We start from the raw sequence: 24208 nt of genomic DNA on the forward strand, positions 1-24208 counted from the left end.
AGCAGGGGGCTGGTCCACTGTCCCTCAGACCTTGTGGGGGGCCGGACTATATTTTGGGGAAAAAATATGAATGAATTCCTATGTCCCACAAATAACTCAGAGATGCATTTAAATAAAAGCACACATTCTACTCATGTAAAAACACCAGGCAGGCCCCACAAATAACTCAGAGATGCATTTTAAATAAAAGGACACATTCTACTCATGTAAAAACAGGCTGATTCCTGGATCGTCCGTGGGCTGTATTGAGAAGGCAATTGGGCCGGATCCAGTCCCCAGGCCTTAGTTTGCCTACCCATGCCTCAGTGGATAGTAGTTCAGCTCAGTGGTTCAGCATGCAGAAGAGGTATCAGGTTCAAAGGTAACAACAGGAAGAATTAAAGGAACTATTGGAAACTCAAGGCAGTAGAGATATAAGATGATCAGAGCCCTACCGAACCTGAAGCATGTGAAGCCCCAAATTTTTTTTTTTAATTTGGTGGAATATTTGGACTATATGATATGTATTTTTATAATTTGGAATATTTAATGTGATTTGATTGAATTGTTAAAATGGAAAATTTAATAAAAATTATTGTAATTATTTTTTAAAAAAGATGTATCAGGTTCAACCCCTGACTTGTTTTTGAATAGCAGACATTGGAAAGACCATTGCCTGAAGCCCTGGAGAACTGTTGCCAGAGCAGATGCAGAGTTGACTGTATCAGCATCCAAGTCACTTCCAGCTCTCTGATTCCTTCCAAATCTATGATTCTGTAGACCAGGGATAACCTATGTGGTGACCTCCAGATGTTGTTGGAAAACAACACCCCTCATCCTTCCCCACTGGCCATCCTGCCTGAGCCTGATGAGAACTGGAAATCAACATCTGGAAGGTACAACTTCTAGGCTGCGTGTGCTAGAGACATCAAAATGGAGCTACATAATAATAATAATAATAATTTATTATTTGTACCCCGCCCATCTGGCTGGGTTTCCCCAGCCACTCTGGGCGGCTTCCATAGAAAACCAAAAATACACTAAAATATCACAGATTAAAAACTTCCCTGAACAGGGCTGCCTTAAGATGTCTTCTGAATGTCAGGTAGTTATTTATCGCTTTGACATCCGATGGGAGGGCGTTCCACAGGGCAGGCGCCACTACCGAGAAGGCCCTCTGCCTGGTTCCCTGTAGCTTTGCTTCTCGCAATGAGGGAACCGCCAGAAGGCCCTCGGCGCTGGACCTCAGCATCCGGGCAGAACGATGGGGGTGGAGACGCTCCTTCAGGTATACTGGGCCGAGGCCATTTAGGGCTTTAAAGGTCAACACCAGCACTTTGAATTGTGCTCGGAAACGTACTGGGAGCCAATGTAGGTCTTTCAAGACCGGTGTTATGTGGTCTCGGCGGCCGCCCCCAGTCACCAGTCTAGCTGCCGCATTCTGGATTAGTTGTAGTTTCCGAGTCACCTTCAAAGGTAGCCCCACGTAGAGCGCATTGCAGTAGTCCAAGCGGGAGATAACCAGAGCATGCACCACTCTGGCGAGACAGTCCGCGGGCAGGTAGGATCTCAGCCTGCGTACCAGGTGGAGTTGGTAGACAGCTGCCCTGGACACAGAGTTGACCTGCGCCTCCATGGACAGCTGTGAGTCCAAAATGACTCCCAGGCTGCGCACCTGGTCCTTCAGGGGCACAGTTACCCTATTCAGGACCAGGGAGTCCTCCACACCAGCCCGCCCCCTGTCCCCCAAAAACAGTACTTCTGTCTTGTCAGGATTCAACCTCAATCCATTAGCCGCCATCCATCCTCCAACTGCCTCCAGGCACTCACACAGGACCTTCACCGCCTTCACTGGTTCTGATTTGAAAGAGAGGTAGAGCTGGGTATCATCTGCATATTGATGGACACCCAGTCCAAACCCCCTGATGATCTCTCCCAGTGGCTTCATATAGATGTTAAAAAGCATGGGGGAGAGGACGGAACCCTGAGGCACCCCACAAGTGAGGGCCCAGGGGTCTGAGCACTCATCCCCCACCACCACTTTCTGAACACGGCCCAGGAGGAAGGAGCGAAACCACTGCATAACAGTGCCCCCAGCTCCCAGCCCCTCTAGACGGTCCAGAAGGATGTTATGGTCGATTGTATCAAAGGCCGCTGAGAGATCCAGCAGAACTAGGAAACAACTCTCACCTTTGTCCCTAGCTCGCCGGAGATCATCAACCAGCGCGAACACATAGTCTGTCAATCTCCCATGGTCTGCTGATTTGTCTCCCCCCAGTTGTCAGTGGCACTCATCTATACCTGTGCCTGAATCTTAGTCTTTTCAATTTCATTTGGTACTTCCTCAGTTGACCAATGAGGTACTGTAAGGAAGAGATATCAGTGGTGGTTCTTACCAAGGTACTGGGGCCACAGCATGCCCAAGGATGCCAGGTTCTGGAGAGACATGCCCTTTAGGTTTCCATCTCTTTTCTATTCCGTGATGGGCGCTACCTTCAGAATCACTTGCAAAACCTTCACCATTAGCTGGTATGGATTCTCTATTTTCAGGTTGTGTCTAGGCATGACACTGCTAGGTTCTTGAATTAGGAGCATTGCCGGCATATTAGGCTCAGAAGAAATAAAAGATTTAGTCCATCTGCTTGTTTCATCTCTCCCTCCCAATCTCTTCTTTGTTATACTCTCGGTTTCACAGTCCATCAGGTTCCAGTGAGTTAAACCCAGATTCTTGCAGTGTGCCCTCTTGCCCTCTTCCACCTACGAAAACAGCTTCCCTTAACTTGCAGCCTAAGGAAAAGCTGAGCAATTTGGTGTGAGAGACAATTACCTCGGCTGTTTGAAAAGTTCTCCCTAACCTTTTGTCACAAGTTGAGTAACCTCAGCCTTTCACCCACTGCTGCTTTCTGCATTTGCTTCTGCCAGGGGACCTCATTAATTGTATTGAACAATGCATGCTAACAGGCAGTAATGCCTTCTCTTTCTTCCAGGAGCTTGTTTGCTAAACAGCAATTGAAATGTCTCTTTTAAGTATATTTAATGCCTATCAAAAGTGCCACATTGATTGTCTTGTGAGAACTGTTAATTCACATGGGACCTGATTCCGTTAGTTCCTAGACTGGCAAAAGCTCTATGAAGTGAAGTGAATGGGTGGGTGGGTGCATGTGATTCTCAAGCAAATGGTTATTAGCCAATGTTACTTCTACCCAGAATAGACCTACTGATATTAATGCACATGATTAACTTAGTTCTATTAATTTTAACGGGTCCACTCTAAAAGGGACTAGCATTGGACACAATCCAAAGTCTCCAACTTGCTCACATGTTATGAAATGAGCAAGAGCATGCTTACCCCATTACATATGGCAGGAGTTGATATCAAAGAACCTTGTGACATCATATGGACTAGCAAACTTATTGTGACATAACCTTTCATGGTCTGGAGTCCACAGGGGAATCTAGACCATGAAAGCTTGTGGTATAATAAAACTGTTAGAGCAGCATCCAAACAAATAAAATGCTAATTGGTCAGAGGAATAACTTCATGAGCAATATATTATAACCCTTATATTACAACCCTTATTATCACCCATCTGTCAATACCTCACAGGTCAATGGATGCCCTCTTCTGTGGAGAAAGGATGGGGAAAGTATTTGTATCTTTACTATATTTCCTATGTATACATGCAGTGTTCGAAACTCCCATTGTTCTAGATGCATTCTACAACAAGGAATTTCATTCGCACGAGCATTTTCTGAGCTCTGGGTACACTGCTGTGCCTAAGATTTCTGAATAAACTGCAAAGTGGAAGGAAAGGGGGACCTTTTACTGACTCCCCACTTCCAGCTACTCTCTGAAGACTGGAGAAGAGACCCTCTTAAGAATATTAGGGGGGGTGGGCAGGAGAAGGACTAGACCATGTGAAAAATGAACATAATATTTTAGCTGCAGTTCATTCATTTTCAGCTCTGTATTCTTGTTATTAAATAAAGCTTGCCTAGACATTCAGTTGTTGCACCCATTTAGCTCCTAGCTTTCCTATCACAGTTTCTAACCCTGTATACATGTATCTATCACTGCACTGTTTTCATTGACTATTTCTCAAAATTATCAAGGCAGAGGTGAAGGAAGGACAGGCAGGAATAAAAAGGAGGGGACTCAAGTAAATATATTATTATTTATTACATTTATTAGATGCATTCTCTCACTGCAGGCAACTCAAGGCATCTTTACAAAAACTAAAACTAAACAAAACTGATACAATCATTAGAGCCGGGGTGGGGTTGAAAGGAGACCCCCCACCACTCCCAAAAATATAATACTCAACTGTTAAATCCTGTTTTAAGTAGACCTCTGTTGCAGAGCACAATTTCCTCTTGGCTGTTGCATACCGGGGGTGGGTTCCCTGTTCTAAAATTCAGCTCCATCACTGCAGTGTTTAATGAATCCAAAGAGACAAATCCCAACTTTAAATTTCACTACAGTCACAGCTGTAAAAACTTAAAGTCCCTTACTTGACACATTTCCATTGATCTCAGAGAAATTCTCAGGAGAAAATTGGTTCTGGATTAAGGCCCTGGAATTAAAATGAGCACTTGGTGGGTACTGAAGAGCTCTCTATGTGACAGACAGCTGGGAAAGTGGTCTACATATGCCAACACCCAAATCTCTCTCTCCCTCCCCCAACCATCAATAATTATTTCCAAACTCTCTTCCTATGCAGATAGGTTGAGGAGCTGCAACTGGCATCCATCTGTCTCAAGAGACAACTGAATGTGCCTCCGGGGTGAAACAATGGAGACCTACAGTACCTGCTGTTGCTGCAAAGACCAGTAACTCATAACTGCTGCCTCCCATGTTGTTTTTGCTGCATTTAGCAGTCCCAAAGTGACCTCCCTGGGGTGCAAGCCAGGGCAAGGTTTATGGAGGTCCTGGGTTGTCCAGAAGACAAGACCCCCTCTTGGTCTCACTGATGTGGTCCAAAGGAAAGCAGAGCAATGCATTTGGCACCAGCTTGGCTACAGGAGTTGCTGGAAGGATTCGTACAAGACGCTATTCAACCATCTTACGGACTCCACTCTGGATTTGTGTAGGGTTTACTCCTTCTCCCAAAGATGTCCTGCAAGACAGTGGGTACAGATTTTTTCCTCTAGTTTTACTTCCAAAGCCATTACATGAATGAGTATAGCTGCAAGGCAATAGAGGTTTAGGTTCAGGATATTCCTTCTCCTAAGTGGGCTACCTTCCCAAGTTGATAAGTCTCATCTACCCCTCACATTCCTCTACGGCCCATGCAGAAACCGCCTTCCTGACCATTGGACCCACTATTAGTCTCATCTACTCAGTCTCCCAGGGCCTGTCTTTGCATGCAGGGCAAGTCCCTAACTCACCAAGGATTTGAGAACCCATCAGCTACCCTCACCTGGTTTAGGTAGCCAGTCAAAGCCATTTCCCAGGGTGTGGTCACTGTCGCATGCTGACAGCTTCCAGGAATCACAGCTCTCACCTGAAGCTGTAGTAGAGATAATAGAATTCAGTTACTGAAAAGCCAGCTACTTCCTCTGCCACTAACCCAGTGCTTTATTATCTACTTAAGGCTTTTCTATGACATGATTGCTTTCTTCACTTATTTCTATTTTACTTTATTGTTATTCATTTTATTTATATCATACCCTTTTATCCAAGGAGCTCAAGGTCACATACACAGCTCTCTCTTCTCTTCTCTTCTCTTCTCTTCTCTTCTCTTCTCTTTTTAATCTTCCCAATGGCCTTGTGAAGTAGGCTTTGGTTGAGAGACAGTGGCTGGCCCAAGGTCAACTAATGAGCTTCATGGCAAAGTGGGGATTTGAACTCACATCTCCCAGATCTCATTTGGAGGGTGGGCAGGGAAGCAACAACAACCCCAAACCTTTCAGTGCAATAGAAACTTATGGCTGCAATCTTTAACTCACCTACCTGGGAGTAAGCCCCACTGAATTCCAAAGGACTTACGTCTAAGAGAAATGATCAGGGTTAGAACAGCACAGCCAAACCTTCTCACTGAAAGGCTACCTTACATTTAAAAAAATCAGGCAAGGAAGGTTTATGTGAGGTGCATTCAAACATGCAACACCCCCTGTATCTGCTATCTAAAATGCTCTGCTAGAGAAAGACCCTTGACATTGATTGGATAAACAGGTCCTTCTTGTTGCTCCTGGCAAGGAAGACTACAAGCTATCAGGCTCTTAACTGTACCACCACCAGCAGATGTTGCTGTAATATTCTGAATGATCGAAAGGCATCAAATAAATAAAAGACCCTGGAGGATACATTCAAGATATTTTCTGGTATTTAATGAATGCGTTTCCAGCAAAATGCTTTGTAACAGCATTAGTATTGTGACTGAGGTGGGGAAATGCCCACAGATGTTTATGCATACTAGAAAGATATCCATCCTATATATCAGGAATGGGCAACCTGTGGCCCTGCAGATGTTGCTTGAGGACAAAGCTCATCATCCATGACTACGGGCCATGCTGGCTGGGGTTGAAGGGAGTTTGAGTCCTACAATATCTGGAGGGCTGCAAGTTGTCCACCCTCATTATATACTAATAAACTCATTTTCAGAATATGAGTCCTTATACAAACAAAACAGCACCACACACACAGGAGGGAAGGATCAGTAAGCCCAGGGTACCAAAAGTTGCAGAAAGGTACAGACCCAACAGCAATGCTGAAAAAAGTGAATCCCGCGCTAATAATAATAATAATAATAATAATAATAATAATTTATTACTTATACCCCGCCCATCTGGCTGGGTTTCCAACATCTGGGCGGCTTCCAACAGGAGATTAAAAATACATCAAAACATCAGTCATTAAAAAACCTCCCTAAACAGGGCTGCCTTCAGATGTCTTCTGAACATCAGATAGTTGTTTATCTCTTTGACATCTGGTGGGAAGGCGTTCCACAGAACGGGTGCCACTACCGAGAAGGCCCTCTGCCTGGTTCCCTGTAACCTCACTTCTCACAGTGAGGCAACCACCAGAAGGCTCTCGGAGTTGGACCTCAGTGTCCGGGCTGAATGATGGAGGTGGAGACACTCCTTCAGGTATACTGGGCTGAGGCCATTTAGGGCTTTTAGGGCTAGGGATCATTAGGAAAGAAATCCAAAATGAAACTGCCAGTATCTTAATGCTGTTATACAAACTGATGGTGTCACGCGCTTGGAGGACTGTGTAACAACAGTTCTGGTCAGCTCAGATCAAAAAGGATACTGTAGAATTGGAAAAGGTTCAGGAAATGGTGACAAAAATGATCAATGGAATGAATCCTATTGGAGGAACGATGACAGCATTTGAGACTTTACCATTACAAGAAAGGGCAAGTAAGAGGGGCCAGATAAATGTATAAAAAATTGTGCATGGTATGGAGAAAAGGGACAGAGAAAAGTTTTTCTCCCTCTCTTATAACACTTGAACTCAGGAACATCCAATGGAGCTAAATGATGGGAGACTCAAGAAAGACCAAAAATAGGACTACTTCTCCACACTGAGCTTAGTTAAACTACAGAAATTGCTCTCCCAAGAGGTATTGATTGCCACCAACTTGGATGACTTTAAAAGAGCGTTAGACAAAATCATGGTGGAAACGCTATCAATGGCTGTTAGCTAGGAGCCAGCAATCAGGGCTGAATAATAAGACAGCAATCCTGACCCCAATTACATGGGAGAAAGCCCCACTGATTTCAATGAGACTTGCTTTTGAGTAGATATGGTTAGGATTGCAGCCTTTGAAAGAATCAACGGACAAGCAAGGTAATGGAGCAAGCCAGACACTAGGCTCAAAGGATACTGTCATTCTTGAAATTCAAGCAATGCTTAACTGTTAGAAGACGCCTTCTCATAATCCTTCATGTCTAGCTGAGTCAATTAGCTCTGAGACTTAGGGTTCTAAAGCTTCTAGCTTGGACTGCTATAGTTCCTACCACCCTCTTAAAACAACCTGAAATAAGATAGGGAGAAAAGAGGATTGTGAAAGAAGGCAAAAGATGACCAGTGGTATGACCATTGCAATTCACCCCAAAGCGATTATGTATTTTTACATTCTTTTTCAAATAAAATATCACAAAGTCCAGTGTCACCAGGAATTTGCAACTAATTAATATATATTGTACCATTCGGTTCATCTGGCAAGGTGCCAGATGCCACCTAGTGCTTTAAATTCAGGCATGTCCTATCAAATTTAATATTCTATTATCATCATGAAAGCCTATATAGAATGGATGACAGCCTATATAGAATGGCTTCAGCTATTATTTATTTATTTATTTATTTATTTATTTATTTATATTTTGCTTGTTGCTTTATCTTGCCCAAAGCAGCCCAAAGCGACTTACAACCACCATAGTAGACCACCATAAGGCAATGGAAATCCTGCACTCCTTGTCCCAGGTGACCAATAAGCATATAGTGCATGGGTAGATAAACTAAGGCCCGGGGGCCGGATCTGGCCCAATCGCCTTATAAATCTGGCCCATGGACGGTCCGGAAATCAGCATGTTTTTACATGAGTAGAATGTGTCCTTTTATTTAAAATGCATCTCTGGGTTATTTGTGGGCCCTGCCTGGTGTTTTTACATGAGTAGAATGTTTGCTTTTATTAAAGATGCATCTCTGGGTTATTTGTGGGGCATAGGAATTCGTTCATTTCCCCCCCCCCCAAAAAAAAAATATATCCAGCCCCCCACTAGGTCTGAGGGACAGTGGACCAGCCCCCTGCTGAAAAAGTTTGCTGACTCCTGTGGCAAGAAGAGAGAAGTGGGATGGGCCAGTTGTTGATGGACTGGTGCTAGATCAGGGAATTGTAGCTCTTCACAAAGCATACTTGGCAAGCAGCTGCTTTTGGGGGGTAATATGGAGCAGCATTAGTAGCTGTGCTGCCTGCTTTAGAAGTCTGCTTGATTCTAATACATACTAACTGCACAGTTGTAAACAAACAAAAGCTAAAATAGCATAAGTCTCCAGTGTGCTCTCTCATCCAAATTCCACTGGCACTGCTCCAAGATTTCTCACTGCTCAGGGAAGCAGTGAGAAATCTTGAATAGATGCAGTTGTTTACTCTCATGTCAAACAAGAATTTCACAAGTTGGCATTTGTGTCATAACTGCAGCCCCCCTCCCCCAAAGTACCCAATCATTACCTTAGCAGCTTGCCAGAAGTAGCCAACTCCATCAGCATAGAGAACAGTCATGGATGACACCTGGAGGGCACCATGTTGCCTATCGCTGAGCCAGGCAGTGCATACTCCCCCCTCCCAACTCGCTTCAAGTAACTCTTTTTCTTATATTGTAAGCATTGCTTTTATTCTAGTTCTGTGTCAATAAAAATGCACAGGATGTATTCATTGCCTATTTAAAATATTTGTATACCATTTTTTTTGGGTGAACCTCATGAAGCACTTTGCTTAAGAATACTAAAACTGTAAGTAGGAATGTGTGGTGTAGTGGTTAGAGTGTCAGACCAGGACCTGGAAGATCAGGGTTTGAGTCCCCTCTTGGCCCGCAAAGCTCACTGGGTGACCTTGACTCAATCAATACCTCTCACCCTAACCTAGTTCACAGGGTTGTTGTGAGAATAAAATGGAGAGGAAAAGAGCCATGTGTGCCACACTGAGCTCTTGGTAGAAAGGTGGGGTATAAATGCTAATGCTAATAATAATATTAATGTGATTATATAGCAAGGACAAATCTGCCCCGCCCCCAGATCAAGTAAAACAACAGAAATACTTAACTAACTGACCAATCATGTCAGTTCTGCCCCCCCAAAAGCCCTGCCCCCCCACAAAAATCCTGGCTATGCCCATGATAGTGGTCAAACCTAACAAATGCATATTCTTGCTATTTAGCAGGAGAAAGGGCTAACACCGCAGAGCTGTGTTACTCACTGGCAGAGACTTCTCCCTCCCTAACCCCAGCTGCGGAGAGGGAGGAAGACACCTTGTGCATGTTCAGAGGCACTGTGTTCCGACTTCACAACTTTTGAAGTAGTGATTTTTAAAAGGGGATTCAGTGAATCGAAGAGCTGGCCTCGCTTCACCCTCTTCCCTCAATGGCTTTGCTCCCTTCCAAACCCAGCGCTTTGGAAGAAACTTCCCAACCAACCACCTCCCCGAGAAAGGCATTTTCAAGCAAGACGCTCTAGCTGAAGCAAACGGTGAGCCTGCTCAGCTCAGCCTCCCCTCCTGCGCTGGGATAGGTGTCCCAGACGGGCTTCCTCGGCTGGTGGAAGACGAGCGAGTGAAGCGAACAGGCAGCTCGACTATGTGAATGTAGATGAGTTTTTCATCTCCTCGGTCCTCGCCCTCCCTTTCTCTCTCCCCCCCCCCCCAACAAAGCACGTGACTTCGCACCGGCGCTCTGCGAGAGGGAGAAACGATGCAATTGCGAAACGCACACACACACACAAGGAAGGAGGCTGCGATCAAGTGCGACGCCTTTTCTCTCGCTCCATCGTTCCCTCCTAACATCCTTATTCTCTCTGGATGTATGTCTCGCTTCTTTCTTGCTGCACGAGCCGGGCTGGCCTTGTGAGGAGGGCTGCTTGGAAAGCCTGGATCGCGCGCGCGCCCGCCCGCTTGGCCGTGTCCTTTACTGTCTGTGCGACCCCCCCCCCATCTCCATCCCCTGCCCCCATCGCGAGAGCCTCCCTGCAACCTCCCTTCCAGAGCCGCGAAGAAGGGTCCTCTCTTTGCCCGCAAAGCCGCCGCCAGAGAGTAGATAGGAAGGTGACTTGAGTCCTACCAGCTGCTGCTTGCAAGAGGAGGAAGCGGAGAGCGCCGTGGTGCTGAAAGGACAGCTCCTTCTTCAGCATCGCCTTGGCTCTAGACATCCGCCGGTCTCTCTCCTCTCTGCCTCTTTATAATCAAGGATAGAGGAGGAAGAGGGTAGGGCGGGGGGCTTGCCCAGACCTCCCTCCCTCCTTCAGCTCTCCCCCCACCTTCTGCAGGCAGGTGCTTCTGCCTTAGATGCTGCTGCAGCTCCGACGGCACCGGCGACCATGCCTTGATGCCCGCCACCCTCCCCAGCGGTGTCCATGGCGGTGGCAAGGAAAATAAAAACTTTGTTGACTGTGAATATTTTGGTCTTTGTGGGGATCATCCTCTTCTCGGTCTACTGCAGGATCCAGGATCGTTCCCAGGAGTTGGTGCAGATCGTCAGGAGCGCCGACCGGCGGATGAGGAGCCGAAATACCAAGGTGGGAGCCCTCCTGGACAGGGAGTCCATCCTGCAGCGGCTGGACCACCTGGAGGAAGTTGTGTACAACCAGCTCAATGGTAAGCCGGCAGGAGGATGAGCACAAGTGTCTGGGGGTGGTGGGAGGGTTCATACAGGGCTTTGGGGGTGGGTTTAAAAGTACAGCCTGATACTCGGCTAGCTCTCTCTGTGTGTTTGTGTGTGTTTTTACCATGCAATGGTTAGACCACGTGGAGTTTTTTAAGGCTAGGACAAATCACATGGTGCCCCTGTTGAACAGGTCAGTGGAATACCCACAAGCCTCACAGGTACAGGCAGTGTGTTTAAGATAGAGGAGTTGCTGGAAAAGGGGACAATCTAGGATATTTTGATTCAAGCATCTTCTGAGTACTGCCTCTTGAATGTAAAGCTAGGGTAACTCTGGGGCTATAGAACTTGAGCACAAAGTGGGCATATATCACATACTCATAGTTTAGGGTCCTTTGTTCTTCTTTATACCTAACAGCGGCCAGGCTGCACTTATTGAAAGGTCTAACAATGTAGATAGATAATGGCCAATAATTTTACAGTCTCTGTAAGTTTCAAGCGGGTCTGCACTTCGTGTAGGCCAACGATGAGACAAGTGGATTTCTTTATTTTCATAAAAACTGCTTGTTTGCTTGATTTTTTTTTAACCACTTCAAACAAACCTCAGAGAATCATAGAATGGTGGAGTTGGAAGGGACCCCAAGGGTCATCTAGTCCAACCTCCTGCAATGCAGGAATCACAGCTAAAGAATCCCAGACAGATGATGGCCATCCAACCTCTATTTATGGACTCTCCTTCATTGGAGGTTTTTAACTTTCTGAAACAGCCTGTTTCACTGTGGAGCAGTTCTTGCTTTCAGAAAGTTATTTTTAATGTTTAGTTGGAATCTCCTTTCTCGTAATTTCAAAGCAGTTCAAATCAAAGTGGTTTACAAAAAGTCTGTGTTCAAGACTCACTTGTGCCACATAATCATAGTTTGCTACTGCAGTATATGAACTTCTATTCCCCATCTGAAAAAATGGGATTGCGTGTTCCCACCTGCATGTATATCACTTGAATTCTCATCACATGTTTATGCAACACTTAGGGCTGGTTCAGACATGCATCACTTCATCTCACCATGCTCAGGCAGTGAATTATAAACTGACTGTGGGAGTGACAGCCATGGTAGTACCAAAAATTATGGTGGGCAGTGTAAGGCATGATAGGGAACATGGAGAACCTCCAGATGTTGGTAGACTACAACTTTCATAACCCCTGACAATTGAACATGATAATGGGGGCTGATGGCAGTTGGAGTTCTGCAACATCTGGAAGGTCACTTGTTCTCCAACCCTAATGCAAGGAATAATGCCATGGACCCAGCCCACAGCCCATTGGGAAAGAGAGGCTTCACTCTCCCAGTTATGGGGATGTGCTCCCATGGAACTGGAAGGTGCAGTATCACAAAGAGTTGTAGTCTAGTTGTTGCCATAATATGTGGGTGGCTTCACATCACCAGAGAGCTAAGAAACCCCATATGGTTGGTTGACACTAAGGGTGTGTATAAGAGTAGGGATGTGGTTGATTAAGGAGAAATCTTAGGGGGCTCTGTTTGGGGTACAGAAGCAGACCCAAGAGGGAGGCAGAGGAGGATCCCAGTCTGGTTCAAGCCACTTTCCTCAGTCCAAGGCACACTTTGAAGTGCTTGGTGGTTGCTATCCTAACTGCATACTGACTTCAGTGGGCAGTGTGATACAAATTTTCTGTCTGTGGCTATTGACCTGTGCTGACTCATTCACATAATCAAATTATGTATTGGTTCCACAAGATGTGAAGAAATACCAGTCATGAAAGGCTCACAGATGATGGTGTAAACCATCTCTCTTGTAATCAAAGCCAACATGAAAGTTCTGGCTATGCTGTTTGATCTCTGATGTCCAGTGATGGCTCACCTCTTGATAGAAGTCACCTCTTGACTCCAGAGTCACTTATTGTGATGAACATCAGCAGGCATGAGCCAGCCATACTGACCTCTCTATTGGCACTGCAAACACAGTACACATTGTAAAGCACTTTGCAAGCTTAAAAATGTGGTAGAAAATATAGTAGCAGTAAAAGGTTGCATTGTTATGTTGAAGGTGGATGTTTAACATCCTTTGTACTCTTTTTTGAATGCCATTTCTGTATCACTTCTGCTACCATTGTTCCTAGTCCTCATGAAGGGCAGAGACCAATTTTATTTTATGAAAGCATACAACAGCTTTTTATTAATCCTACTTGCTGTCCCCCCAAGTTTGGGTTTGTTTTTTTTTTTAAAAAAAGATCTCATTAGATGTATAGATGAGAACATGTTTATTTGTGGGTTTGAAACAAGATGACTAATAAAACCTGTTTATGTTACTCCCCATCTTCCCTGTGCCTGATGCCTCACAAGCGCATTCTGATTTTACAGATATTCATAAGCAGCTAAATATGAACCCCTAAGGGAGCTACAGCATACAGTAATGAAATTTTGCAACAATTTGGGAGGAAGGAATGTGTTAGATGTAATGTTGTGCCTCAACTCATGTTTAGCGACCAATAAAGCTACATAGATAAGATTAAGGGCACACTTGTCATATGCAGAAAGTTGATTTCCAGTGCAATACTAAATGGAGTTGGGCAGGGTATGTGTTTTCAAAGATCACCCATCTCTTCTAGAGTCCTGCAGGCTTATGGTGGGTAGCAGACTTACCACATTTCCCCTACATGGGGGTACTCTTCCCCCACCCTTGGTTTCAGTGGGGAGAAACTGAGTTGCAGCAGATGCAGGATGGCATAGAGGGGAAGCCTGATCCTCCTCAATGAACGAAAGTGCGTCTTTCATTCTTCTGTGGGCCTAATACCAGCTACCACTAGTGAAACAACTACCAGTGGTAGCACTATGCCTGTGGAACTTAATAACAGTGAAGCTCTTCTTCACTGGAAGAGATGCACCTCTGCTCAGACCTAAATCCCTCCAGCCGGTGGATCTGTGGGATAGGATTTCTCTGGCCAACAGGTGTCATTTCAACTTTCAAAAGCAGTGAAAGTGAAATGGTTAAAATCAATGGTTATATTTCTGATGTTTTTGCGTAACGCAGTGCTTTGCTTGCTGGTATATTTCACAGTGAAGTTGCACTGTGACGCCTTTGCATGAGGAGGCTGTGCAACAAAGTTTGTTGAAACTTCGGTGATTTTTTAAAGACATGGATCAGGCCCTCCAGTGCGTGAAGAGGGTACTCATGGAATGATCCATTACTGCTGGTGGTTTCTCTTTTTCTAAGACCCAAAATGAGAACTTTGCAAATAATATTTGGAGGAGGAAGGTGTCCACTCTCTAGGTCAAGACATAGAATATGGATGGAAATTGCTGGACCAATTTGTCCCAGCCTGCTTGGTCAATGATCAGTGTTGAATGTCTGAAGGGCCACAGGTCCCCCAGCCCTGATGTAGAACATCTAAGTGAAATATTTGTCCATGCTTATGTGCTCAGAGCACTAAGGCACATGGATTTCAATATCTGTAACTATAAATGTGTGGATGAAGATGGAAAGACTCCTATCAGGTATTAGATAGGCAACCTATGGGATGCTAACTGGGAATTCAGGTTGTGTGTGCGCCAACACACTGCTTTGGTAAAAGACAGGAACTGCTATTTCACCAGACTGCTTACATGAAGCAACCAGAGTAGGTCAGGTGGTACTCCTTAAGCCCATCATTGGGTTAGTATTGCTAATAAGGATACTTGGCTCTTGCTGCCCATGAGTAATCTTTGCTTTCCTTTGCTTGCTTCCCACTCAACAAGAACCAGTTGTAACAAGAGGGCAAATGTGGAAAACCCCTTTAAGAAGAACCGTTGACCATAGCACCTTATCTAGCTCTGCATACCCTAATTTGCAGCAGCTGGAGGAAAATATTCAGATGTATGCAAGGATCTCTGTGCACCTACTCACACACTTAACTTATCTATACCATGCCTTTCATGGAATAATGGCATTAAAAGCTACCTTTTAATCTAATCCAACACCATGCCAATACAGGAAATCCATGGCTGTAGCATCCCAATTAAAATGTTCACAGCTGGTTCCATGAGAGAGAGAGAGAGATTGTAATAATGATGCAGGACAATAACTACACACAGAGACCATTCTCCATCTGTACAGAAACACACACATACACATACACACCCCTGAGTAAGATGGGAGCCCAAGATGAAGCATCCCAGCTCAAGTGACAAAGAGTCAAGGGAACAAGTGATGAGAGGGAAAGTACCACCTAATTAATTAATTAATTAATTAATTAAAGCATCAATTTAAACTGTGAGGAGACCATAATTAAGGGCATTGTATGCTGGAAGCTAAATCCTGTAAAAACTCAGAGATTAATCCTAGAGGTATTAAGCCTGTAGAAACTTCGTTTCCAGCAGGGAATCTTGATGAGCTACAATAAACCTAGATAAAATCCCAATTTTTATAGAGAGGGTAAAAAAAGAAAAGAAAGAGAAACCCACTGTCATGCAGTGCAGATGCGGCTAATGGGAGATTCAGATTAGAATTAAAAAGGAAGACTTAAGCTTTTGTGCGAAGCTCAGTATAGCCTTCAGTTTCAGCTTTCAGTTTAGTATAAAACCTAGCTTCAGGTTTGTTTTGTTTTTAAAGCCAGAGGGTTAATCTCTACCCATTGTCTACTCCTGTGAAAAACAATTCCTATTCCCAGGAAGGTAAATTGACCTAAACCCGCCTTCCTTTCAAGTTCCTGCTCACTGGGATGTAGCCAGGACTATAATTTTGGAACAACCAAGGGATTCTACCCCATGAGCAAGAGGGGAGTCCCAGATGATGTAGTGTCTCAGCCTGTGATAGAGCATCAAAATAACAAGCAAGTTAAGCAGGCAACTGAGACCAGCTGCAAGACAAGAAGGTCGAGATGGGGAACTCTGCTCTTCTCCTTAGTAACCTAACACATCTCAGTTTTCCAGGTAAACTAACTCACCACCCTATAAAAACAAATATGCAGGTAGAAAGTCAGAAGGGTTGTGAGGACTGTTCAATATATTTTACAGAATGTCACATGTATAACTATCTGCTTGCTGGACAAAGGATATGAGTGTGTAATCAATAAATGTCTGATCTGCAGGGAGCAAGTTCATTCCCTTGAGGCCAAGGTAGCTGACCTGGAGAAGCATAGAGAGTCAGAAAGGTTATTTGACAAGAACCTCGGTGATGTGATAGCTGCTTCCCATTCCCAGGATGAGAGTCCCCCAGCTGTCATGGATGCCTCATGGAAGGAAGGAATCTGAGGAAGAGGGAAATGATCTCTTAGAAGGCATTCATTGCCTCTTTCAGGATGAAGAGCTATCCTTTCCTGAGGGTGCTCCTCTGGTGGGTGGAAAGATCTTAGCATGTGGATGATGGAAGCATTAGGGACTTAGATAGCTGGGTGTGTGATGGGCAGGCAGACCACATGGTGATTTGTTTGCCTGATATAAAAGTTGTGAACATCAAATGTCATCTACGTAGCCTGGCAGATAATGCTGGGGAGTTCTTTAAAACAAATCAAGTGTTTTCAGTTCAGATGGCTTATCAGTTTTTAATTTATTCAAAAGGACCTAGATCTTTCTTTGTTGCCTGAAACATTGCAAATCAAGGGCCAAATGGCTAAGTTAAGGGGGAAGTCTCTACCCAGTTCCAAAAACAAAGATGGTGACAGACATGCTGCATGATTGGAGACGGGAGGCCATTTCACAAGCAGGGGGCCAGCACCAAAAAGGCCCGTTCTTAGACTCCCTTCCCATAATGTTAGTTCAGGCACAGGAATCTGCCCTTTGCATTGCACTGGGAAATGAATCTAGCTTCTGTGCTATCTTCTTTTCCTCCATTAGCACATATTTTGAGTTGTCATTCAAAAATCCAACTTTATTCCTAGCTGGTCTCCTGCTACTAATGCATTTAAAAGTTTTGTTTTCTGATTTTAGGAGTACATTCTAGCTGAACTTCTTTTTTAACTACCAGGCATATTGGATAGACTTTACCCTTTTCACTTTGCCTTTCCGTTTCCTTTTTGCCAAACTCCTCATTTTGGTGAGTTTCTGCTTTTGAAGTAAAACGTGCCTGTGCTGGATTTTCTGAGCAACTGTCCATTTGCATACGTATATGTTGAATTTGATAGCTCTAAAGTTACTGATTCCAATCAGCTGAACAACACTTTCATCTTGCACCAGGATCTGGGTGCATTATGGCCATCTGGAAGGGGGCAGTATTGTGCAACAGTGCAGCAAAACTGGGGCCAGCATCAAGACCCCTAGATTATTTTTAGTATGAAAGTTACAAGATCTCAGAAGGAGGCCATGGGCTATGCATCAATTGGAAACAAAGCAATATGCCCATCCTTATCCTTTTACATGTGCAATCAGTATTTTTATAATATTTTTATTGATTTGTCATAGAGATGTGTACAAGCTAACACATAACAATGCAAACAATAATGGAACCATGCATGGAGCATAGTATAAAGCACAAGTTAAAGAAATGCAGTTACATCTAACAAAGTTTCAAAGGTGTCTATATAGCCCAGCCACAATGAGGAGTGAGTCATAGATGAACTGCTTATATGACTCTCCCTATTTATGCAATAATATAATAGGAACTAGCCTGCATCAAAACTGTGTGATTTGACTTCACCCCAGACTACATGACTATATCTAACCAAACATTCAGCTAAAGCAATGTTCCATACATTAGTAGGTGCTACTTCCTGCAAAGGTGCAAAGCGTAGTCAAAGTGGGACTGTGTACAACCATCTGATTACCCTCATGAGCACAAATAATCACGAATGCACTAAAAAGCACAATAACAAATTGCCACCTGGACCTGTCAATTAATCAGGCCACCAACCTCATACAACACACAAGAAAAGGGGTGGTGGTGGAGGGACACTGTGGAGGAGGGAGATCAGTTATTCAAGGCCAGAACCAAGTGGTGAACTACAATTTATATCCAGTTCAGTCCAGGCTCATCTTCCCTTGGTGGCATTCTTGCTTGAATAGCAGTTGGCGACTCTTGTTCTGTTGGCCAAGGAATAGGGTCAGAGTGTGTGCCTCCCCGACTTGCTTCTGTAGCTGAAGGGCTACTGGTAGGTGGAGCTCATTGTTCTTTCAGGTATGAAAACCGAATTCCATTCATCTGCTGCTTCTTTGGCACATGAATGGGTTCTGGTGGGTCTCCTCCTGGCCAGGATGTTCTTTCTGGAAGGCAGGGAGAGCAGTCTCTCAGAGTGTTGTGTCCTCAGGTCTGTAGCTCATGGATAAAAAAGAGCAGAAGAGAATTCTTAGCTTCCTCTATCTGAGCTGTTATAATGCCTAAACAATAGTTTCCATTGATTGATTCCTTCATTTCCTATGCTCACAGAGCATTTGTGTTTCTAACAGCTGCTGGAGGGGGAGGTGGGAGGAGTCACATGAATGTGGCTTTGTCTGGTATAAGCGGGTTCATATAAATCCGCTATTTTTTAAGTTTGGGAAATCCAGCCTTTGTCAAACGCAGAAACATTTTCTTGCTCCAGTTCATCAACTTGGCATTTCCTTGGATTTGTTAAATGGTGGGGAAGTTGTGGCCCTTCAGATGTTGCTGAACTCCAGTTGGGGCTGATGGAAGTCAGGGTCCATGAAACATTTGGATGGCCACAGACTTCCCCATCCCTGCTTTAGTAAAAAGTTGATGCTGTCCTTTTGTTTATAGCCAATGCAATTCTGGGCTGCATCAATAGGAGTATAGCATCTAGATCAAGGGAAGTAATAGTGCCACTGTATTCTGCTCTGGTCAGACCTCACCTGGAGTACTGTGTCCAGTTCTGGGCACCACAGTTCAAGAAGGACACTGACAAACTGGAACGTGGCCAGAGGAGGGCAACCAAAATGGTCAAAGGCCTGGAAACGATGCCTTATGAGGAACGGCTAAGGGAGCTGGGCATGTTCAGCCTGGAGAAGAGGAGGTTAAGGGGTGATATGATAGCCATGTTCAAATATATAAAAGGATGTCACATAGAGGAGGGAGAAAGGTTGTTTTCTGCTGCTCCAGAGAAGCGGACACGGAGCAATGGTTCCAAACTGCAAGAAAGAAGATTCCACCTAAACTTTAGGAAGAACTTCCTGACAGTAAGAGCTGTTCGACAGTGGAATTTGCTGCCAAGGAGTGTGGTGGAGTCTCCTTCTTTGGAGGTCTTTAAGCAGAGGCTTGACAACCATATGTCAGGAGTGCTCTGATGGTGTTTCCTGCTTGGCAGGGGGGTTGGACTCGATGGCCCTTGTGGTCTCTTCCAACTCTATGATTCTATGATTCTATGATTTATAAATGCCCTTTGTACAAATGACAGGGTAGTTTAAAACAAAGCATGGAATAATAGAATCATAGAATTGTAGAGTTGAAAGGGACCCTGCGGGTCATCTAGTCCAACCCCTGCAATGCAGGAATCTCAGCTTACCATCAAGATACAGTATGTCCACAGCATTCCTCCGATCCACCAAACTTGTAACCTCTATCAAATGAAGAAATGAGATTTTTCTGGCATGACTTGTTTTTGAGATACTAGTGCTGGGTCTTAGTAAAGATCCTTTTCTAAGTCCTCACAGACCATTGAATTATCTGTTCTAGGACCTTTCCTGGTATCAACACCAAGCTTTCCTGTCAGTAGTTACCTGTGACTTCTTTTCCTTCTTTTTGAAGGTGGGAACAACATTTGTCTGCCTCCAGTCCATAGGGACCTCACATGATCTCCAGTTGTTCTCAAAGATTATAGACAGAGGCTCTGAGATTACGCCTGCAAGCTCCTTTAGTACCTTTGAGTGCAGCTGCTCTTCAGGCCCTGGAGATTTGGATTCATTTAAAGTAGCTACTTCCTCCTATCTTTTTGTATTTTGGGCTTCAGCTCCCTCCTTGCATCATTTATTCTGTTATTACCAGTTTGGGCACTACTAGACAGAAATACAAAGATTGAATAGAATAAAAAAACAAAACAACAATTGCCAATAGCAGAATCACTCAGGACACTCCTTCCAGACACCTGTCTCCCTAAAATGTGTCTCAACCAACTGTCTAGAATTATAGAGAAGTGAAGCCAGACCCACTGCAATAGGGGTGTGTCAAGGCAGAAGTTGGGTGCAGGTCAGAAGTAACTCACAAGGTGTCAAGCCTAGTGAGTACAACAACTCTTCCCAGTAGGTCCTACCCCCCCACACACACACATGAGGCAGTTGTGAGGACTGAAGGCCCCCACTTTCCCACCACTTTCTAAGTCTCCTCCTCCTCAGGGTCCTTCCCAAGTAGGGTTGCCATATGTCCAGGAATTCCCAGACATGTCCTTTTCAGGGAGATGATAGACAGACAGACCGACAGACAGACAGATACTGTATTTTTCTGTGTACAAGACTAGGTTTTTTTCCTTTTAAAAATGTCAAAAATTAGGGGGCATCTTATACACGGATACATCTCCCCCCATTTTCTTAAATCTGAGTCCCCCAAAATAGGGGGCGTCTTATACAAGGGGAGATGGAAAAATGTGTGTGTGTGTAGTGTGGGTGGGTGGCTGTGGTTCAGGCTCTGGCTCTGGTATACCCTCCAACATTTCTCTGATGAAAATAGGGACGTCCCATTCCATAATGATATTTTTACTATTTACACCCCACACATCTTACTGGGTTGCCCCAGCCACTCTGGGCAGCTTCCAACATATATAAAAACATAATAAATCATTCAACATTAAAAAAAAAATCCCTATACAGGATTGCCTTCAGATGGCTCAGGGGTCAGATAACTCCATACCTTCCAACATTTCTCCAATGAAATTAGGGACGTCCTAAGGAAAAGCGGGACATTTTGGGATCAAATCAGAAACTGGGATGGCTTCTCTAATTCAGGGATGTCCCTGGAAAACAGGGGCATTTGGAGGGTCTGCTCTGGCAACCTGGGCTCTGGTGTGGGGCTCAGGCTTGGTGGCGGCGGAGGGGCTATCGGGCGATTGTCCTAAAAAAAAAAACCTCATCAACTTTTTGTATCCGGATTTTTACCTCTTGAAATATGGCAACCCTATTCCCAAGTAACCTGAGACTTCTTTGCCTTATCTGTCTTTGCTCTACCCCACCCTCTTCATACCTATGCAAGTTCTGAGAGATAGTGGGGAGAGGAACTGGTCACGTCAGGAGGAGGAAACTCCCTGGCTTCTTCAGGAGCCTGCCTCATCTCTGCCTCTTGGCTTTCCCTTCTCTCCAGCCTCTGCTTCTGCCTCAGCACTGCTCTCTGCCACAGCCTCTTCCTGCTCAGTAGACCTTGTTACCTCTTCAGCTTCAGACACCTCTTCCTGCCAGTCTGCTCCCTCTTCTCCCTCTGACCACTCATTGTCATCCCACCACCAATCCCCTGGCACCAAGCCTTTTTCCCTTGGGGAGTACCCCAGCCTTCCACACTCCTCTGCATCTAGCCAGTCCATGACAGCATGAACTGAGTTAAATGCACATTTAAATATGAATTTACCCAATCTGCACTTTCTGAAAAAATGTACAAATCAAAACTCACCTATCCCTCACAATGTGCACTTCTGCGAATTCTGCAGTGCAGTTCTCCAGCTAAGTAATGTGTACAGAAAAATGCACATACTGAGGTCAAGTGTTTGTAAAAATGCATATATTGGTGAAACTAACGTCATTATATTTAGGGAAAAGCTTGGCCAAAAAAATGCATAGATTAGGCAAAATTGCATACCAATGTAAGTATATTGGGAGAAATTTGCACTAAAATGCTGGTTGATATTTATAAAAATATTTTCTCTCTGTGTGTACACACACACACACGGACTGTGGAGGCAAAGCATTAACCATTGTGGCTAGTTGCCATCAATTGCCTTCCCCATAAATTTGTCAAATCTTCTTTTAAAGCCATCTAGGTTGGTGGCCATCACTGCCTCCTGCGGGAGAGTTTTGTAGTTGTGAGGAGAAGTACTTCCTTTTATATGCCCCTGGTTTTTCCAACACTCAGCTTCATTGGGCATCCATGACTTTTAGCACTGAGAGAAAAAGAAAAGCTTTTCACCATGCCTTGCCTATTATGCACTTCTATCATGTCCCTCTTAACTCTCTTTTTCTATAAACTGAAAAGCCCCAAATGCTGGAACCTTTCCTCATAGGAGAATGTTTCCATCCCTTGATCATTTTAGTTGCCCTTTTCTGAATCTTTTCTGAACTCAACAAAATATCTTTTTCGAGCTGAGGCAACCAAAACTGTACATACACAGTATTCCAAATGTGGCCATTATACAAATGTGTATAATGGCATTTTGATACTGGCAGTTTTATTTTAAGTTCTCCCATATGCTCCCTAGCATAGAATTTGTCTTTTCAACTGCTGTCACACAATTGGTTGACATCTTCATCATGCTATCTACTATGACCCCAAGGTCTCATTCCTGGGCAGCCCACACTCTAGACTTGGCACCCAAAGTGTTCCACTCCTTTCGCTTAGCTCTGTGTGCAATGAGTGCAAGATTATGGCCAAAGTAAGCAAACATTCCTATCCTCCCTAACGCTGTACATGTGGGATTAAGCAGACAGGTTTTGGATTATGATAATGCCTAATTATGCACCTGTGAAATTTGTCACACTGCTGATGGAAGCATCCACCTCTATTCCATTATTACGTAGCCCTGCCAAGAACAAAGGCTTGCTTTTGACCAGCAAGGACCCCGTGTCATTTAATCAAGGTGTGATTTGCATTCCTTGGAAATAAGACTGCAATCCTAAAGTGGGGTGGGTGGGATTAACCACAAAGGTGGTCAAGGGCCTTATAACCTGCCGCTGACAAGGTGGAAAGTGAATTAACCTTTGGACTGAATCAAACTTCTCCCCCATCACCATCTTGAGTGACAAACATACACCCGACAGGATGACTCGATACAATGTCCTATAGCTTCCCCAGAAACAGTTTAGGATGGATGCTTAAAAAGAAAGGCTCCCCACATACAGTGCAAACCTAAAGGATGTTTAAAGGTAAAGGTAAAGGGATCTTTAGGTCCAGTCGTGAATGACTATCGGGTTGTGGCGCTCATCTTGCTTTACTGGCCAAGGGAGCCGGCATACAGCTTCTGGGTCATGTGGCCAGCATGACTAAGCCACTTCTGGTGAACCAGAGCAGCTCACGGAAATGCCGTTTACCTTCCTGCCAGAGTGGTACCTATTTATCTACTTGCACTTTGTCATGCTTTCGAACTGCTAGGTTGGCAGGAGCAGGGACCGAGCAACAGGAGCTCACCCCGTCGCGGGGATTCAAAGTGCCAACCTTCTGATCGGCGAGTCCTAGGCTCTGTGGTTTAACCCACAGCGCCACCCACATCCCTGAGTAAAGGATGTTTACTCAGAAGTAAATCCCAGAGAGTTCATCTGTAATGAGGACCTTTAGATTTGTTGGCTTAATTGACTAGATTTTCCTCACCAGGGTTTTGCATTTAACTGCATAGATAATAATTCAACAGAGGGTGGGGATTTTTGGCGGCGGTGGCAGCAGTGGGGGTGGGGAGGTTTAATATCTCGAACTCATGCATAATCCTTTTATGCCAAAAGCAATTGAAAGGGTCAGCCGGCAATTTTACTGTAATTGCTTCTCCCCCACTCCCCCCTTTTCACCTCTTCCAGTAATACACAACAATCAATACGCCATGTAATTAGATTTCATTCAATCTGGAAAAGATGAAGAGAGTTTTCATATTCTTGTTATGCACCCACTCCCCACGCCTTCCTGCCGATGGCTTTCTTATTAGACCTTTTTGGCCTATTAGGGGAGGAAAAGAATAACTTTTTGGGGGGGGAAATTCCGGCAGATTATCGCTCTTGCACATCATAATAATTTGATTGTGCTCTCTTTGGGAGGATTAAATACAGAGGCATTTTTGGGGGCTTGATGGATGAATCGTAAGGAAGCAAATGCT

The 24208-nt window shown here is 44.5% G+C and overlaps 1 protein-coding gene and 1 long non-coding RNA gene across 2 annotated transcripts in view; one reads left to right on the top strand and one right to left on the bottom strand.

The window, feature by feature from the left end:
• The window catches only part of LOC310751476, a 30629-nt gene extending 19774 nt beyond the window's left edge, over positions 1-10855 (bottom strand). Inside the window, exon 1 of the long non-coding RNA XR_014542539.1 lies at positions 10759-10855. This is a non-coding gene — a long non-coding RNA (uncharacterized lncRNA). The remainder of the gene's footprint in view (positions 1-10758) is intronic.
• GALNT9 (polypeptide N-acetylgalactosaminyltransferase 9) overlaps positions 10344-24208 on the top strand; it is a 175953-nt gene continuing 162088 nt past the window's right edge. The window contains exon 1 of the mRNA XM_083590220.1: positions 10344-11291. Coding sequence (XP_083446346.1) covers positions 11051-11291 — 241 coding nt within the window. The 5' untranslated portion in view covers positions 10344-11050. The remainder of the gene's footprint in view (positions 11292-24208) is intronic.

Source organism: Podarcis filfolensis (assembly GCF_964270895.1).
Source record: "Podarcis filfolensis genome assembly, chromosome: 16".
Classification (NCBI taxonomy): domain Eukaryota; kingdom Metazoa; phylum Chordata; class Lepidosauria; order Squamata; family Lacertidae; genus Podarcis; species Podarcis filfolensis.